This window comes from Phytophthora ramorum (assembly GCF_020800215.1).
Source record: "Phytophthora ramorum isolate Pr-102 chromosome Unknown Phyram_PR-102_s0007, whole genome shotgun sequence".
Taxonomy (NCBI): domain Eukaryota; phylum Oomycota; class Peronosporomycetes; order Peronosporales; family Peronosporaceae; genus Phytophthora; species Phytophthora ramorum.
In genome coordinates, this window is record NW_027150653.1 from 135,911 (window position 1) to 154,138 (window position 18,228).

Below are 18,228 nucleotides of genomic sequence, written 5' to 3' on the forward strand. Positions count from 1 at the left end.
TGAGTGAGCGAGTAGCGGGGGTGGACCCCGGCGGCGCCAAGGGATGGCTGCCGTTGCAGGCCACCTTGCACTGGTCCTGCACTCTGTGTCGCAACGAGGCGTGGTATGCACCGCACGCTCTTTGAACGTGAGCCGACATACGTGCGGAAGGTGAACGGAATGTTCATCTCCAGGGCGTTTCGGAGGCCACTCGTTTCCTGTTCAAGAAATGCGAGGCTTGCGATAGTGCGGACCACGGAGTTCGGAAACTCGAGGCTGGCAAGTTGCACCTTGCCAGCCTCCCTATCTTGCGGTGTGGGACGCAGGACGATGATTTCCCGCCACGCACTTCGATGGGCGCCGCTAGATCTTTCATTCGTGATCTCCAAGGGATTAATGCTGAGACAGGCGAAAGCTGAAGTTCGGTCCGAATATCGGTACAATGTACCGGTCTTCGTTGTCGAGGCCCATTTTGCACGCTGCTCCCGTTTTGCAGGGATCGACGACACGATGCGCTTCTCTATGCCTTGCTATGGATACAGTACAGTACCAGTACATGTCTGCACTCTTGATGCAAGCGTCTTGAATTGCTGCGATCGGCAACGGCGCTGCAAATATTCTCGTCATTCGCCAGCCCGTCTTGGGATTTGGCGTCGGCTTCCAAGATGGCACGACAGCGCTTTCACATACAAAGACGCGGCGACAAGCGCTGGCAAGCAAATGCGGCGCACCCAACCAGCCGGCGCTTCTTTCGAGCTGGCTGTCCCAGTGCTTGCTTGGCGCTGGGCGACTTGCTAAAGGCGCCAACACGAGTGTAAGCCTACCAGTAACGGTTCGTAAATGAGACATTGAATTGCTCGGGAGCTGTGCGGGGAGAAGACGTCATCTAAAACCCGAAGCCAATTTTGGTAGCTACCAATAGTTGTATTACAGTGGTGCCCCTCGTTTTCGGCACTGCTATAAACTTATAACCGAGGATAATATATCATGATTTGAATGAAAACTAAGTCAAAACAGGTCTTGAGAAGCACTGTTTTCGTGATTATGATATAGTTCATCCTGCCGAAACTGAGGTGCATGACTGTAATTAGAACGATGGGCTGGCTATATGGCGCGACCAGACGAAAAGCATGGTATACAACATCCAAGTCCGCTGACAGATGAATCTGACTGGTCGCTTTGTTGGTACTATTTCCCGCCAACAAATGGAATTAAATGTATTAGCCCACCGGAAAGAAGAATTCCTGGCTTAAATCGAGGCAATGTTACACTTACCCGACGAAGAACTAATATCATGCATTAGCCTTGACCTGGGAGAAACATACTTACAAACCACAGCCACGAAGCTTGTCGCACCCATACGACGGCAACAAACCAAATAAGCAAGTCGACAAATGCTTCATCTCCTTTGTCGCAACTCCTTTGGCGCATTACAGCGCGAACAGTTCTTGCTACGGACACCGCAACGAAAGCGATCGGGTTGTCACCAGGTACAGTACCAACCAGGTGGCAATTGCTGCTCCATCTGTTGAGCGCATACGAGTGCCAAGTCTCTAGAGATCAGCGCGAGCGTCAGGTGGTGGCACACTTGGCATGGGCGTAGAGTCGTAAGGCGGTCTGAATGGATTTGTGGCCAGGTGCCCTGCGTATCCGGGCCCCAGTCCGCCCATATCGACAAACGCCTCGCAGCACCTACCAGCAGCGCTTGTACCATGCAGATCCAGGCTTCCGTCGCCGCGCTGTCGTTGGCGCTGGCCGCATTCGCTGCCTCCACCGAGGCCTCCGTGCCCGTGACCATCTACAACCAGTGCAGCGAGAGCATCGAGTTGTACGACAACTCGGCCACTGAGACCGTCGCGGCGGGCGGCACCACCAGCCGCACGCTGGCCGAGGGCTTCAGCGGAATGTTGCGCAATGGCGTCAGCTCCCAAGCCACTCGTACGTCAGCTTGCATTTGATAATGGAGGGGGGGGGAGAGATATAGCTAACAGTTGGTTGTTGTTACGTGCAGTGGCTGAGTTCTCGGTGACTGGCGGCTTCTTGTGGTATGACATCAGTATCATCCCCACGGGCTCGGTCGGGGTAAGTTATTCTAGTACTGCATTGTTGAATTGGGACTTGGGTGTTGACGATTGAGTGTTGTGGTGACTTGACAGCCTGGGTACTGCTCGTCGCTGGCGGACTGCAAGTCCGTGACGGGCGGCACGGGATACAACACCCCCATGCAGATCGCGCCGTCTGGGTGCACCACCGTCACGTGTCTCGAGGACGGATGCGCGGACGGGTACCAGTACCCCAAGGACGACACCAAGACCCACGCGTGTTCGGACTCGACGTCCGTGGAGCTCACTTTCTGCCCTGGTGGTAGTGGAGGCTCCACCACGCAGCAGTCGAGCTACACCCCCACGCAGCAGTCAACGTCGGCGCCCACGTCTGCCCCGACTGCTGCGCCTACCCCAGCACCGACTCCGGCTCCCACCCCGGCACCGACTCCGGCACCCACCCCGGCGCCGACCCCAGCGCCGACCCCGGAACCCACGACGCAGGCCCCTACGCCTGCTCCTACTCCGGAGCCCACGACCGCTACCCCGGTGCCGACCACCGCCGCTCCGACCCCGGAGCCGACGACGGCGACTCCAGTTCCAACCACTGAGGCTCCCACGCCTACGCCTACGGAGACCCCGATCCCGACCACGGCCACCCCTGAACCCACGACGGAGACGCCTACGAGCACCCCGGAGGTGGCGTACGCGGCTTCGAACTCCACGTCGGGCGACGAGGAGCAGCAGGCGGCGACCGTGAAACCCAAGACGGAGTCCAAGACGGGTACGACCACGGTTGCTTCGGCCCCGGAGTCTCAGGTGGTCTCGGCGCCCTCGACGTCGACGTCCTCCAAGGCCAGCGGCGGCACTGAGAGTGCCAACACACAGAGCAGCGACACCTCGAACACTGGTGCCGGCACCTACATTGCCACGGGCCTGGGCGGCTGTGCGGTGATTGCGGCTATCGCCGTGGTGGCCATCGCCCGCAAGAAAAAGCAGGAGCTGGACGCCACGGAGGACAAGGTTTACTCCCAGGAGGACCTTATGACTCCCGTGACACAGATCAACGTGCTGTAAGTCGTGTGTTCGCCCCAGCCGTACTACCGTAGAGGGTACACCACAGAATCTCTCTCGGGTGCTCGCTCGACCACGCAGTTTTGACAAGGGTATCAAGTGTTGATACGGGCGACAACGAGCAGAGAGTTCGCTGTGGCAGTGGTGGGATTTTGTATAGGGTCTGCATCAGACCAGCTTATTTGAAAGGATAACCTTTTCGCCATTGTCCAGTACGCGTTTCGTTCCTCGTATTTCATGTTCATTACGGAATGGTTCAGCTAGCGCTGGCCCGGATGAGGCGCGTGCCAACTCAGTTTGCAAAGTTCAAGGCAGAAATCACGTGGGATTCAAATAAAATAAACACCTAGTACCGGAGTAGGGCACCCTGTTCAACCTACTCCTTCCAGTAAGCATTATGCTTGGTCGCTAGCAAGACTGGCCATCGCTATCTCCTTGATTTTCTTCGAGCTTGGGCGAGACTTCGTCTCTCTGGCGTTTGCGACGTTCGAATCGACTTCCCAGTCCTGATCCAGGTCTTCAGGGGCTGGTCCGCCGAGCAGAATCTGTGTGCAACGCGCCTGGAATCGACGGCAGTACGCAGCAGGTGCAACAGCAGAAATGCCGCGAGCAGACTTGCCGAGCAGCACCTTGCCAGCCTTTTCGAGCTGCTTTTCCCAGTCCCACTGCTGCAGGATGTCGATGATGCCCACAAAGTACACTTCATTGTCGCCAAGCGGAGCAAGGTTCTTGCCGCTGTGGGCTTCTTCTGGATGCAACTCGCGGCTGAACGATTCATTCAAATCTGAACCAACAACTTCAGTCGCGCTGCCAGGGGCGCGCAAATGACACTTGTGGATGCCAATAAGCAGTGAATAGTCCATGATTCCAACGCTCCGAAGAAACTCGCAGTCCGAAACAAGCTGGGCGTGCAGGTGAGCAGCGACACGTCGAGGCAAATGCAGCGATCGGGCCAAGTCCAAGTCCTTGAAAACAATGTCAGGTCGGTGAACATGGAAGGGAAACTGCGGCACGAAGTGGTCATCCACTGCTGAGGCGCGACCATCGTCAGTGTTCACAGCAGCGCTTGGCGTATCGCTCTCGTCATTGCCTCCGAAAACGTACGTCGCGTCACACTCGGCGCATGTAACTCGGTCACCGCGTTGCGGCCGACGTGCTCGACGATCGACCCATGACCCTTTCACGTCGTACTTCTCCGTGATCGTGGCGGTGTGGCTCTCGCTGTGCAACACATTGGACATGACGGCAAAATAAAAGTTTCGACCATAAAGCCGCACGCGGTGGCAGCCAAAGAAGCGGATGAGGCGCGAGTGCGGGTTCGCTGTCAAATAGCGGGCGTACTCTGGGGCCATATCCACAAGCGCTCGACACTCTTTCTCCTTGAGACTCTTGACCAGCAGCGAGTTGTCACCCGAGAAGAACATAAAGGCGCCACTTGATCCGGCACTCACACGTTCCTTGGCTGTCGTACGGAAGCTAGCCAGGTATTTCTCGTCCGAAAGACCGAACGCCAGCCTGATCGCGCGGAACTCACGCGGGGCGTAGTCCACAAACACCTTTGGTTTCGGATCGTCGGGTAGAAACTCACGCCCCACCGCGTTACTCGGGGATGGCGAATCGATGGCAGCTTCGGTACTTCCACTTCGACCACGGAAGACACCCCGTCCCTGACTAAATGCTGAGGTGGCTGTGCGGCGCAGGCCAGCAAGTACTGTCGAGCGGGTCGATCGGCCTTCTACGGTCGGCTCATCAGAGGACCTGGTGCTCTCTAGCTCAATCTCCTGTTCGAACAACTCGAAGGGTACCTGGGACACTGGGTAGAGCGAAAACCTCCCCGGGGTGTGGTGGAACGAGCGGAACGTGACGCCGCTTGCCGTTAGACTAGGTCTCGCGTTCACTGAGCTTTGGGGTCCCTGACTGCGGCTGTGCTGAAGATGAAGTGGCTGTCGCCAATTATCGGGGCAGTCTACGGTTGTAGTCGCTGTGAACGAAGTCGGTCGTGGAAGGTGTGCTCGGCCCCCACCAAAAGTATCCTCGCCTTCAACGCCAGCTAGCGAGCGACGGAGAGCAGCAACAGGAAACGCTGCACGTGGTTCGCAGTACGCCCGAGGTGACGAGAGAATAGTGACGCTCTGCACGTGGGAGATGAACGTGCTGTTAACCAGTGTCGAATCTCTCTCGGCGCCTACAAAAAGAGTGGTTTCTACCAATCCACCGTCACGGTCTCGCACCACAGAATTGGCGGCGCTTTCCTCTCCATGTACAGCTCCGCTGTCGCCGGTTGGGACACTCGATGACCTTGCACGCTCTGCTGATCGAATGATGGCTTTCGTGATCCCACACACCGTGTAATAAATAATCTCTCGTTGCAGCGTCTCGTTATTCTGCGAGGCTTCGTACGACTCCACTGTCGAAGCGTCGAACGAAGACGATGATGAGCGGCTTGATCTCGCTGTTAAGGGTGGATCAACCGCTGACGATAACGACGGTAGCGAGTGTCGTTCCTGTGGTCGTAGTGCGCTACTTTCACGCACGCTTTCGTGTGCCTCGAACGCCAACACCATGGATAAAGGCGACGTTATGGGTGTCTCGTGCGGTGCTAGCATACCTGCCTCCATGGACATTACCGTGGCAGATAGGATTGCAGCCTGGTTCATCCGTTGAGCTCCAGTGCCGCCGTTTGATGACCCCGACAACGATGCCGACTGCGACGAACCTGAGGCCGACTGTCCTAATGACGGTCCATCGTCGTCCCCTTTGCACTGGTGCAGCCCACAAAGAAATACCCCCAGCGCACAGCACGGCTTGTTCACACTGAGCCACACGACACCAGTGATGAAGCCCTTGGCGGTGAGCACGAAGTGGAAAAATGCGTTCAAAAAGTTCATCCCCCCGTCGAGTTGGTGTGCACCGCCCTCCACTTGAATGTTCGCGAGTGCAGCAGCGTTCGAGCGGTAGACGAAAAACAACACCAGCAGGACGAGCCACGTCGCATTGAGCGCGTGCACGAAGATGGCCATGCGCTTCATAAGACGACGCCGCGCCTTGAGGGCAATGACAGTCCCGCTGTTGGATCGCCACCAGCCCACCACGAGGCTCAGCTGCGCTGCAACGACGACGAGCACGACAATCGCGACCAAAACTCCCCAGAACTCCAAGTTCAGCTCCTGCCACTGCGCCAACCTGCGCGTTCGGCTGGCCCCAGAGTCACCAGCATCACGAGGTAGCAATGGAAGTACCAGTGCCACCGACCGGCAAATCTCAGCGTCCGTGAGTTGGAATTTGTCTTGGACATGGTTCGAGAAGAGCGCCAAGGGCATCACGACGCTAGTGGCCAGCGAGAAGCCCCACACCACAAGATGATACAGCACCAATTGGCGCTTGTAGCTTGCAAACGGGTTCGAGACGGACACGAAGAGGTGCAGAATGGCAGCTCCGAACCAGCCCACGCCGGCCAGCAGCACGAACATCTCCAAGCCGGCGGCGACGCTGCAGGTGGCCAGCCGCATGGGGCGGCACTCTCCGTCCTCTGCGCTGCACATGGTGAACACATGAGTGAGCGTGAGCACGGCCAGTCCGAACTCGCTGAGCGCCACGTAGGCCAGCAGCTCATTGGGTCGTCGTCTCAGCCTGCGTCTGCGTAAGAAGGACACGAGCACCAGCAGCGTCGTGACCAAACTGAGCCCCGCGCCAAGGACAATGGGCGCGAGCGTCTGGATCTGCTTGGGAGCTGCAAAGCTCAGTGCAAAACACACAAAGAAGAGCGTTGCAGCGCCCGCCCAGAAGAAAACGCGTCTCCAGCGTCTGCGCGCGCGTCTCCACGTGGCCAGGCGCGTCGGCAGTTCCGTCTTGTCGTCTGGAAGCTGCGGAGGGTGCAAGTGTGTGCTGGAGCCCGGAACTTGAAGCTGTTGGCTGGACGATCTCCACTCCGTGGACGTCGAGGCGCCCAGAATGACCGACAGCGCGTGCGAGTGACTGCGACTGCGCATGGTTCCGTCCGCCAGCAGCTCCAGCTCCAGCTCGTGCGTGGGCGTGGCCACCTCCTGGTACTGCGGGCTGTCGACGTGCATGGCGGGACTTGGAGGACGCAGCGCTCGTCTCGGCGCTGGCATCCTGTGGCGGGCCAAGTAAGGGGCTGACCGCGGAGATAAATATACAGGACTAACACAACTAACCGAGCTTTCTGCACCTTTTCCAACGGCTTCATGGAGCGCAGTGAAGAGTTCGGACTACGGGAGAGCGTGATTGGCTGGCGAGATGGCTGCATCTTGTGTGTAATGCGCCTTTTCGGACCTGCTGGTATGTTTACCAGTGGAGGCTTGTAAATGCTTAGACACATGGACATTAACTGCTCTGACTGCGTCGACAGCTTTTTCTCTCTATGGCCGTCGATACTTGATACTCCACAGCCGATGGGTGCGAGCTGTGCGGGCCTTTGCAGGAAGCGGAGCATGATTCGCGCCGGACGCGCTGGACAGCGCTCACCGGGAAACACCGCAGTCATTCGGCAAAGTCGTTATCAGGCGGAGATTCACTGCGCTGACGTCGCCTTTCACGGTTTTCAGATTGTTAAAAAAAAAAAGCGGTCCGTTTCGCTGCAATCGCAGGCATGATGGCATGAAGTCACCTCGCAGGTTTAGCTCGTCTCGACTAAGAGAACCCAAGCAGCCCTGACGAAACCGCGGGGTCCGATCGCTTTTGTCATCTCTGTTCGTTAGCAAACGGATTGCGTGGAGGCTCATTCAGAAACTATCGTGTGGACGCGGTGAAACCCCGAAAAATCGAGCGGTCCGGACGCGAGCAGCTAACACTAATAATAGATCCGAACACCTCCGCCCTCCTAGCTAGCCTTCACTGCTTTGGTTCGGTGTACCTTCCTCCAGTATAACGTCCGCTGAAGACACTGGGCGAAGCGGAAGATCGAGCTGCTCGTCGTCCTCGAAGTCGAGCGGGGGTCTGTGCAAGCATCAGCCATGAGTTATCACCACTTCAACATCAAGCGGTACAATTGACGTACAAAAAGTCGGCAAACTCTTGTCCGGGGAGGTACTTGGCCGCTACCTGCCGTCGAGCTTCGAGGTCGCTGCCGTGCATGACGAGTGCCTTCACTTTCTCCTTGGACGTCACCTGTTGATCGTCCAGCGTTTGGAGCTGCAGCAGTCTTCGGAGCACTCGAGCACGATAGAAGACCCGCGAGACCTGGGCCTCCACCAGCGGACACCCATGAAGCGAGAGCTGTCCGAGGTAGCGGAGACCTGCCAAGCAGTTGAGCTCGTTGATGTCTGTCACGCGGTTGTGCGCAAGCTCCAGTCGCTGCAGTCGACCGTAGTCCTGTTTCCACATGCCAACACGCTCGTTACCAGCTCACACACTCATTGGGGATACTGGGTACGTACCCCTAGACTTGACAGCGTTTGAAGCTGATTGTGAGCGACATCCAAGTAGGTCAATCGTGGTAATAGCGCCACCCCGGGATCTATACCCGTGAGCTGGTTGTGGCTCAGCAACAGCGTCTCTAGAGCCTGGAGCCCACGCGGCGATTCCTCGCCGCCCACCAAGCCGCCCATGGACGTCAAGCGGTTGTGTGAAAGGTCCAGTAGCCGCAAGAAACGGAGCTGGCTTACGCCCGAGATCTCCTCGATGGCGTTGTGTGCGAGTCGAAGCTCCAGCAAGAACGGATGCGTGGTCGCGAGCTCGTGGCGAGGCATTGACACGATCCTGTTCTTGCTCAGCGTTGCCTTGCGGAGCAGCGAGCCGATCCAGCGAGCGCCTTCTACCCATGCGTTACCTGGACAACACTTTGGTACCTCGAAGTCTAGGACTTCAGTGAGGTGGTTTTCTTCGGCGTCCAACGTGAGCAACAGCGGGATATGCTGCAGTGGCGCTAGAGACTCGAGCTCGTTTCGGTTGCACTCCAAGTGCTTGAACAGAGAGACGTAGTAGGTTAGAGCCGATCGACAGATACCGCCTCAGCGTTCGCACCTGGATGTGTGGGAACTCGCGAATTGCCTCGATGTTTGAAAGACGCAAACCCGTGAGCGTCACTGTGGTGTAAATATGAGCCTGCGTGAACGGGTTGCGCCCCAGAACACTCAACCGCTTGGTGACCTGCTCTCGGCTAAGAGCTGCTGGCACACTGCTCTCGCCGTCCGCCACGTCTTTCACTGTGTGCGGCTTTGCATCCTGATCAGCTTCGCCTTGCTGAGGGAGCATCTCATCCGTCGGCATGTCTTCCTCCATGTGATCGAGAAGCGCGACTGAAGGAAGCGACGGGTGGCGTTTCGGCTCGAATCAATCACTACGAGGATCGAACGCACTGGATGAAAGCAAGAACAACGAAAAGCGCAGCAAGCCAGCCAAATCATTACAACTGCGTGCACTTGGACGTGGAAAAGCAAGCACACTACACACAAAGCGAAAGCTGCTGGGAAGCTAGTGAAAGGGTCCACGTCGTGAAGGTAGCGAGTCGAGCGCTTGAGAAGAGAGGAGGCGTACCAACGTCATGGCTCTAGTAGCTTGACTACAAGCGGGCGCTGAGAGAGCCCGGAGTGGACACGAGCACGGACACGTCGCGGCAGGATCGGTCTCCCATATCGATGGGGCTCTTGGTCTCCATGTCCAGAGCCTTCTTCTTCTGCTGCACAGCGTAGATGAAGCCACCCGAAGCAATACCGGCCACGCAGCCGCCAATCACGAAAAGGTACGTCAGCGACGAAGTGCTGTTGTCCGAAGACTTGGTCGTCACCTCCACGGCACCGTCAGAGCCGCTCGATCCAGTGGTAGTCGTGCCCGTAGTTTGTGTAGCGGCGGTATCGTCCGTCGAAGCAGTGGTGGTCTTGGTAGAGTCACCACCCGTCACAACACCAGCGTTGTCCTGGTTAGAGGAGCTAGCGCTAGTGCTAGCACTCGCGGTCGTGCTGCTCAGCGTGAAGTTGCCACTGTAGTTCTCCGTCTGGACCTGAATTCCCGTGCTGCCCGAGGTCGAAGCTGAGCTCGAAACCGGCGCTTCCGTTGGCGTCGGAGTCGAAGTCGGAGTCGGGGTGGGCGTAGGAGTAGGAGTAGCAGTGGGTGCAGCCGTAGTAGGCGTCGGGGTCGTCGTAGTAGGTGTGGGAGTGGCCGTCGTGGGTGTCGGCGTGCTACTCGTGGTACTGGAGCTGGTGGTGGTGCTAGTGCTGGTTCCGCTGCCGCCAGGGCAGAAGGTGACCTCAAAGCTCGTTCCGTCCGGGCAGGTGTGGGTCTTGGAGTCATCACTCGGGTACTGGTAAGCGTCCGAGCATCCATCGGCCTCGCACGTGAGCACCTCGCACGTGTCATCGCCGATGTTGTCCTGCGGGGTGATTTGCATGGCCGTGTTGAATCCCGTCTTGCCGGTCTGCGACTGGCAGGCGCTCAGACTCGCGCAGCTACCAGGGTCCGGCGGGATGATGCTGATGTCGTACCAGGGGGTGCCGTCCGAGTCCACGGAGATCTCGGCCACTGCAATAGGGGACACGAAAGGCAACAAGTCAGCACAATAACCGGACGAGACTCGGAGTTTATCCGGATGGCACTTACAGGTTGCTTCGTCGGACTCGCCATTGCGGAACATGCCCACGTAGCCATTGGCTAGCGTGCGTGTGGTGGAGCTACCAGAGGCGAGCGTGGTGGTGGCGCTGTTGTCGTAGAGCGCCACGGACTCGGAGCAGCTGTTGGAGATGGTCACGGAGACCGAGGCCTGTACGGCGGCCAGGTAGGCCGAGAGCCCCACGGCAAACCGGAGCATTGCGATGGAGGTGGGCAATATCGGCGACCTAGGGCGCGCGATTGGCAAGCTGTTTCTAGAGGGAAGAAAAGCAAAGTGAAGGGCGTGAGTGGCATGCGGTTGTTGGTCGCGCGTGGCTGGTGGCGTGCGAGGCGTGCACCATGTGGCGGTCGGCGATAGAAGTCGCGCCGCATTGTATCAGCGGCAAAGGCGCGCCGAATGATAGGTGGCGCACTCGACGGAGACTCATGGCGTCGGGGATTGGCTCTGAGACGGAACTGGTCGTCGAGTTGCACCGGTCAGCAATTACTAGATGTTACACACCAGCGGTCGGACCACGCTGCAAATGGAGCGCTTGAAGGTGAAGTTGGTGAAGGTCGCCGCCTTTGCGATGCGGTGGCGACTCGCTTGGCGTAGCGCCGAGTACATGTACACGACGCGCGAAGATCAGCGCGGCACCCCCCGACCCTGAGATCAGGTGGAGTTTGAAGCGGGGATAGCCCCGACGCGACCGTCTCAACTTTCACTAGGATTGTGCACACTGCGACTCAAACCGCGGAGCCAGCGGCACAGGTGAGCACTGCTGTACGAGGAGGAGGAAGAGTGTCTTTAATCGCCTGCGTGATGCGTGGTGCCAGCGGTTATCGCTCATGCCCTCGTCGAGAACGTTGCAATACTCCATTGGAATGGCCATCTTCAATGCGATGCCAGCCGAACTGAGCTTTACCCTCCACATGTCAGTCGTTGCAATCCATTGCGCACGACGGATAAATTGTCTGGAGCTTTCACTGCGAGCGAGCGAGGGTACTTCGAATGCAAAAGAGACTCACGCTGCAGCATGGGTGCAAGACGTGTCGATATGACTGCTACCGTTTAGTGTACAATACACAACCCACTAAGTACGACAGCATTCGTGATTCACGCCGCCAGCCAAATATCGACACCAAGATGGCCAGCCCCGCCCCCACGCCCACGGGCCTCGAGAGTCCGGAGGCGCTCGCGCGTCTCAACGCCGCCATCATGGGCGAGCGCAACCCGCGCGGCATCCCGTCCGCCGTCTTCGTGGTGCGTCAGCTCAAACCGATTGCATTTTCAATCTTTCATTTCGACACGCATAAACCTATTATCGACACTCACGAACCCTATTATTCACACTTAGGATTCCGTGGACACGTTCATGACCGCGGCCGGCGTCGACAACATCGAGCCGCTCGTTGGAGCGCTGCAGCAGATGTACAGCAAGTACAAGTTCATGGAGACGAGTCTGCAGAAGAACCGTGAGACGTTCAAGCGCAAGATCCCGGACACGCAGAAAGATCTGGACATGGTGCGGCACCTGCTTGCCAAGCGTGACGAGGGCGAGACGCTCACCACGCAATTCAACTTGGCCGACAACGTGTACGCCAAGGCGGCGGTGGACTGCTCCGTGGGCAAGGTGTGCATCTGGCTGGGGGCGCAGGTCATGGTCGAGTACCCGTATGAGGAGGCCCAGGAGCTGCTGGAGAAGAACGTGGCCTCAGCCACGGAGAAGCTGGTGCGTAGAGCTGTCGTTTTTCTGGAGGTTGAGACGCAGGTTTGACAATTATGGTCGTTTTGTGCAGGGCCAAATTGAGGAGGATCTGTCGTTCCTCCGCGACCAGATCATTACTACTGAGGTGAACATCGCGCGCATATTTAACCACGACGTGCGCCGCCGCCGCCAGGAGAAGGACGACAAGCTGGTCGCCGAGCTCGAGGCCAAGTGAGGAGCAGGCTCACGCCCCTAGCTGCAGTAGTTCGACCGGTAGCTGTTTTCAAAAGCACGTTCTGGTGTTCCTTTGACACTCACTGTCTTACGTGGTTGTTTTTGCTGGAGTTAGAGGGTCTAACGTCGCAGATGAAGGTCACGACTGAGTACTTTTTGTGATGATTTTGAGATGCAGGGTCATGCTGGACGAGGGAAGAGTTCATTGCAGATTTAGATCCGAGCACTTTCCAGGTTGAGGCGCCTCTTGGTGAAGGACGATAATGGACGGAGAGGGCACAGTCGCGGTGGAGGCAGGCTGGGAAGTACGGCAGGATGAGGGTAGCGGCCAAGTGTACTACTGGAACGCGGTCACAGGGGAAACGTCATGGGAACCTCCATCGCATCTTGTTGCGACAGACGAGCTGCTTAGTGCCGAAGAACTTGCTCTTCCGTGGACGCGAGCTCACGACGACAACGGCCGAGTTTACTATTTGAACACGGAAACGATGGAGACGAGGTGGGCCCCACCGACCGCAGGTGAGCAGCAGGATGACGTCTCAGTCATGTCTGACACCGACGTGCTAGCGGTAACGGGAGGTCGAGGTAGAAGACCATCGACTGCTGAGCAAATGAATGAGCTGAATCGGCTGCTCAGTGGGGAAGACGACGAAGAGTCTCCAGAAGAAGGGGTGGATGACGATGTGGATCAGCAGGAGGCAAGCGAGATGCCTCCTACTGTTGTGCAAGGCTCTCCCCAGCCATCGGAGAATGCCGTCGCAGACACTGAAGCTTGCACGTGGATGATGTTCGTCAACGACGACGATGGCGTGCCCTACTACTATAACCACCTCACTGGTGAGTGCCTGTGGGACCCACCCGAAGAATTCCTCCGCTTTCATCATGAGCAGCAGCAGGAACTACAACAGCAACAACTTGATGGAGAAGCTGCACCTACGACTGGAGGCGACATACCTGCCAATAAAGCAAACTCGGATGACACTCCTGCTTCAGATGGTAGAGGCCCCAACGACGTGATGCAGGCTGCGATCACCCCCGAGTTCCAAGAGAAGGTTCGACAAGCTATAGCAGCCGTCTCCAACACGCCCGTGGGTTCCAGCAGACTTGTCCTCGTTTGCACGCCAACTCAACAGCAGCTCGCGCAACGAACGAGGCGTTCTGCAGGTGAAAGCGCTTCAGCACGAAGCAGCAAAACCTCTTCCCGTCCTCGCAGTGGGCCTTCTCGTCCGTCGTCTGGTGGAGCAGTTAGCCGCCCTCGAACTGCTGCGGAGGGTGTAACTTTGTCGAGACTCGATCCAGTACCTACCGTCGAAGTCTCATCCACACTTGAAGAGGAAATCGCCCCGAGTGCTGGTGAAGACGAGCTTCAAGGTGCGACTACTGTGACCACTGCTGCCGAACTTCCTATAGAAAAGGTACAAAGCGATGAAGATCAATTTCATGCCGACAGCCAAGCTGAGAGTGTTGAGGAAGTTCAAAATGGGGACGCAGAAATTAATGAGGAGGAGGCGAAGATTAAGATGTCGGATGGAATTGACGTGGTGACCAAGGTTGACGTGGTTGAAGATGAGATCGGAGACCAATACGCAGACTTCACAAAGGCTGAAGCACACGCAGAGGCCTCGCTCGATAACGGAAACGATAGTCCTCTGAATGATGCCGTTCTTAAACTCAACACTTTGAATGCTGCTGCCTCCGAGATACACGCGGGAGCTGACATGCTGTTGGACAAGCCACCGCTCGAACGTAGTGCTCAGCTTGCTGCACTAACGCTTCAATGTTTTGCGCGCTGTTTCATTGCGCGGCAGCGCGTCAAACATAAGCGCGAAGAGCGAAACAATGCTGTAGGCTCTGATGCGATGAAGGTTCTCGCGGAAAGTGATGTCTCTACTGTCTCGGAAGCCGCGGAAGTATTGGCAGGAGAGCAACGTGAAAACTCGGAAGGTTTGCCTAGCTTCCCCACACAAACGGAAGTGAAGGAGGAGGAACATGTTCTGAGAAATGCTGCTCCAAGCCAACCAGTCGTGACAGAAGCCATTGACGTGAGCCATGAGTCGCCAGCGCTGCCCCCACGTAGTGTTGACGTGCAGCCTCAGCTCACAAGCGCTCCAAGCGATGCTTTTGCAATCGTGGACTCCATTGAAATGCTACCAAGCGCAGAACCCCCCTCGATTCCAAGCGGCAAGAGACTATCAGCCAGTACCCCGCCTCAAGAGCAGCGCCCTCGTCGAGATCCAGCACTCATATCTACGCGAATGCCGTCAGTGCTTGACGTTGCCAAGTTTTTCCCGCCACGACGCAGTCTGCCGTCTTCAAGCCTTGCTTATACTGGAGGCTCTTCAGCCCCAACTGAGCCCGTAGCCATTACACGGAAGAAAGTTGATATTGGATCACCACCTCGAGCACGTCGGGGGTCGCAACAAGAGGCAGCGGAGCAAGAACCGACTCCTTCGGAGGATCGAAGGAAAGAGGAAGAGCGCGCTCGACGTGCCCAAGTCCTCGAGTACCAGCGCATCTATGCGGAAAGTAGGAGGGCATTTGAGACGGAGAAACAGAACTTACTGGAAGAGAAGCTAGCTCGTGATTTCCAGCGCGAGCACGATGCCGAAGTAGAAAAGAAAGCGAGGATCCAGACTCAGTATGAGCGAGATGCGGCACGGGCTCGAAACAGGACTCCAGGTGACCAAGCAGATCGGTTGCTGTGGAATCATTTGAAGACCCAGGGACGGCCGACCGAGCAGAGCGTGAGTCAGTTTCGGGTTGCACTGACGCAGGCACTGGACCCCGCGCAGTTTCCAAGCAACATGTGTGCAGAGCGAGCACGAGAGCTCCACGAGCGCATTAAACGGCTGCATCGAGCAAGTTGGGCGGTCGACGCTCAACTCGAAGCAGTCGAGCTCCGTTTACTGTCGGAGCTGCATCCGCTCACGGATCGTCAACGACCGCTGCAGGCCAAGTACGCCGCGAAACTACGTTGTCGTCTCGAGCAAATGCTAAACACAGTCCAGTCGTGGCAACGCGTGCTTGATGAATGGGAAGGCGAGGAAGAAGTCGCGACCAGCAGGTACTGGAGCACCGTTCAAGCGCGTTACGCCCCGTCCTCGGACATTTACACGACCGACGAGTCTCGACGTCAGTATCTTTTGAACGCGTGGCGCGGAGCAGCGGGCGGAGACTCGCTATTGCATGTGGCAGCTTGGAATGGCTGGGAGAAGCACGTTCGGCTGCTTCTCGCCGAAGGAGCAGACGTGAACGTGGTAGACTCCAGTGCCAGCCTCAGAACACCACTGCACGAAGCTTGCCGTGCTGGACATGTTGGTGTCGTGGAGCTGTTACTCCGTTCCGGTGCTCGGCTGAGTGCGGTGGATGTCAGTGGTGACTCAGCGCTGCATGTTGCTTGTCGAGGAGGCTGGACTCGTGTCATTCGCGTGTTACTGATGGCTGCAAACGATCTCGGAGAGGAAGATGAACCTGGTACTCGGGAAGACTGCCCCTCTTTGACGATGGAGGCCTTTTTCAATCTTCGTAATGGAAAAGGCCGACGTGCAGTGGAAGTGGTGACGTTGCCGTCACTCATGGAGGACCTGGAGAGTAAGTGATGGCTGCATTATCAGGAGTTGGCGATTGCTTGCTAAGGGGAAAAACTGTAGTTTTTCACCTCATTTTCGGCACCACTACAACTTAGAATAATATATCGTGATTTGGATGAAAACTAAGTAAAATGAGAAGTAGTGTTTTCGTGATTAAGATGTGGTAGCATATCGTTGTGATTCTGACCTCGGATTAAAACTCTTTTCTTTGTATGGAGCTTTTCAGTCAATAGCAATAGAGAGACATCTCATACTTGCATTTATGCCCAATAGACACATCGTAGCTGTAAATTGACTAATAGAATCGATTCTTAAACTGCACAGCGCCAATCTGACCATTCCAAAATACCTGGATGGAATCGTCATGTGGTATTGAGTGTGCCTTACAAAAACCTTACAAAAAGCAAGTAATTTACAATCTGATATGTTTCCAACCTGCTCGACCTCACTTTGTTGTCTGGGACCTCGTAGACATGTCGATTGTTTCGTTGGTACCAGCCAACAACTAGCGAAGCAGAGTTACGGTCATCAGGCCCTTCGAGGATTTCCTCGAAAAGAAGGAGGTGACTCTCTCTGAAGCCTACGATCGAGTTACAAAGGAGAATACAAGTAAAACCATGTTTGTTATTTTGGACAAGTACGGATTGTTTTTTAGTGGAACAGGTAGGAAGACAAGGCATAGCTCTGTCCAAGGACACTGCTCTCTTCTACTTTAGTAATGTGAATAACTGGTTGGCGGCTTTGTATCCGCAGCAGAGCCAATGCGTAGCGAAAAAGCTGCAAAAGCTTCTAGCTACTGTGGTGTAGGGAAACTCATATTTTGGGTAGACCACCCATTCTGGCCCAGCTAAGTACGTCGTACCTAATCGGAGTTCGCACCTAAGCGGCGAACTCGGCGAATCGGTCGGACTCGGCGAGCACCAAGACTCAGCGACTCAGCGAGCGTATTCCATTTGGGAGTTATTCCAAGTGGGAGAGGATAAATCAGGAATCGGAGCGAAGGGTCGGCCGAGATCCATAACGACCCGACTCGGCGAAGATCAACGAGGAAGCTGAGCGAAGAGTCGCAGGGAGATCTATAACGACTCCATTTCACTAGATATTTGTATAGGATCGATAGGAGACCAAAGGGGGGAGCCCGAAGGGACTCCCCGAAGACACAGAGATAACAAAACAGAGCAGAATCTTCTAAGTCCAAGAACAGCGTATACTTTCCGGTAAGTCCCTGCGTGGGCTGGATTATGTCTGCCGTCGTTCCCCGAGAGGCATAGCTTGTAGGGGAATCGACTGGTAGCGCCAAGAGATCAAGGTCGGCCCGGGGTGGGCACTTCTCGCTACCAGCGAAGACAAACCTCGTCGAATCGACGAGTCGGTGGGTCTGCACAACCCAGGACACCGCAATCTTCTAGCTGAGCGTACTCTGCGCTCGGTGACCTGTAAAAGCGCTCGCGCGCCGACGTCCATCCTTTGGTGGAGGTCACAGGGTTTGAGGAACGGAAGCTGCCCCGCTCAGGCGAGCTTCTGGAGTTTGGATTGGTACTCAGCGAGAGCAGGGCCTCAACTGGACCCGGCTGGGCCGAACCGCAAAGGGAACCAACAGAACCCTGCGCAAGCCCAACAACGCCGACCTGACTCGGCGAATTGTTGTGTTGTTGCGTGGAAGCCGCACTAACGAAGTTTTTGTGAATCACAACACCACCAACTGGTGCCGCGACCCGGGATTCAGGAGTGTGCTTTGTTTTCGTAGGTACCAAGTAACCAAGTTTCGAGCAAAAAGTGAGAGAAGATGGTCAAGGGATCGACAAGTCCGAGCGATGCAAGTCCGGCGACGGTCGGAGGATCGCCGCTCGCTGAGTCGAGCTCGACGAGGGCAAGCGTCGCCGCCATGGAGGCGGATGTGACGCGGACCGTCCAGTTCGATGAGTTCGACGACGATGACCAAGGAAGAGAAGAAGAAGATGAAGAGAAGGATGATGATGATGAGAAGACGGGGTACGACGGCGTGAAGACGGCCGCCGAACTCCGCGAAGAAGTGGAAGAAATGTCGCTGCAAGTCAG

General features: G+C 56.5%; 6 protein-coding genes across 6 annotated transcripts; 3 read left to right on the forward strand and 3 right to left on the reverse strand.

The window, feature by feature from the left end:
• Positions 1 to 1,691: 1,691 nt before the first annotated feature.
• On the forward strand, positions 1,692 to 3,098 carry KRP23_8057 (Thaumatin-like protein; the record flags this gene model as incomplete). Its single annotated transcript, XM_067893454.1, has 3 exons — positions 1,692 to 1,917; positions 1,991 to 2,061; positions 2,136 to 3,098. The coding sequence occupies 3 exons, from the start codon at positions 1,692 to 1,694 to the stop codon at positions 3,096 to 3,098; spliced, it is 1,260 nt and encodes a 419-aa protein (XP_067742979.1).
• Positions 3,099 to 3,490: 392 nt separating this feature from the next.
• On the reverse strand, positions 3,491 to 7,165 carry KRP23_8058 (putative phosphatidylinositol phosphate kinase; the record flags this gene model as incomplete). The annotated part of the gene is made up of 1 exon (XM_067893455.1): positions 3,491 to 7,165. The coding sequence occupies one exon, from the start codon at positions 7,163 to 7,165 to the stop codon at positions 3,491 to 3,493; it is 3,675 nt and encodes a 1,224-aa protein (XP_067742980.1).
• A 774-nt stretch (positions 7,166 to 7,939) lies between these two features.
• On the reverse strand, positions 7,940 to 9,335 carry KRP23_8059 (Leucine-rich repeat and guanylate kinase domain-containing protein; the record flags this gene model as incomplete). Its single annotated transcript, XM_067893456.1, has 4 exons — positions 7,940 to 8,051; positions 8,113 to 8,426; positions 8,492 to 9,016; positions 9,078 to 9,335. 4 exons carry the CDS (start codon positions 9,333 to 9,335, stop codon positions 7,940 to 7,942), a joined length of 1,209 nt encoding a protein of 402 aa, XP_067742981.1.
• A 280-nt stretch (positions 9,336 to 9,615) lies between these two features.
• On the reverse strand, positions 9,616 to 10,857 carry KRP23_8060 (uncharacterized protein; the record flags this gene model as incomplete). The annotated part of the gene is made up of 2 exons (XM_067893457.1): positions 9,616 to 10,571; positions 10,650 to 10,857. 2 exons carry the CDS (start codon positions 10,855 to 10,857, stop codon positions 9,616 to 9,618), a joined length of 1,164 nt encoding a protein of 387 aa, XP_067742982.1.
• A 927-nt stretch (positions 10,858 to 11,784) lies between these two features.
• KRP23_8061 (Prefoldin subunit 3) lies at positions 11,785 to 12,581 on the forward strand (the record flags this gene model as incomplete). The annotated part of the gene is made up of 3 exons (XM_067893458.1): positions 11,785 to 11,901; positions 11,996 to 12,370; positions 12,438 to 12,581. The coding sequence occupies 3 exons, from the start codon at positions 11,785 to 11,787 to the stop codon at positions 12,579 to 12,581; spliced, it is 636 nt and encodes a 211-aa protein (XP_067742983.1).
• A 262-nt stretch (positions 12,582 to 12,843) lies between these two features.
• KRP23_8062 (Homeobox protein Wariai) lies at positions 12,844 to 16,179 on the forward strand (the record flags this gene model as incomplete). Its single annotated transcript, XM_067893459.1, has 1 exon — positions 12,844 to 16,179. One exon carries the CDS (start codon positions 12,844 to 12,846, stop codon positions 16,177 to 16,179), a length of 3,336 nt encoding a protein of 1,111 aa, XP_067742984.1.
• Between the last annotated feature and the right edge of the window lie 2,049 nt (positions 16,180 to 18,228).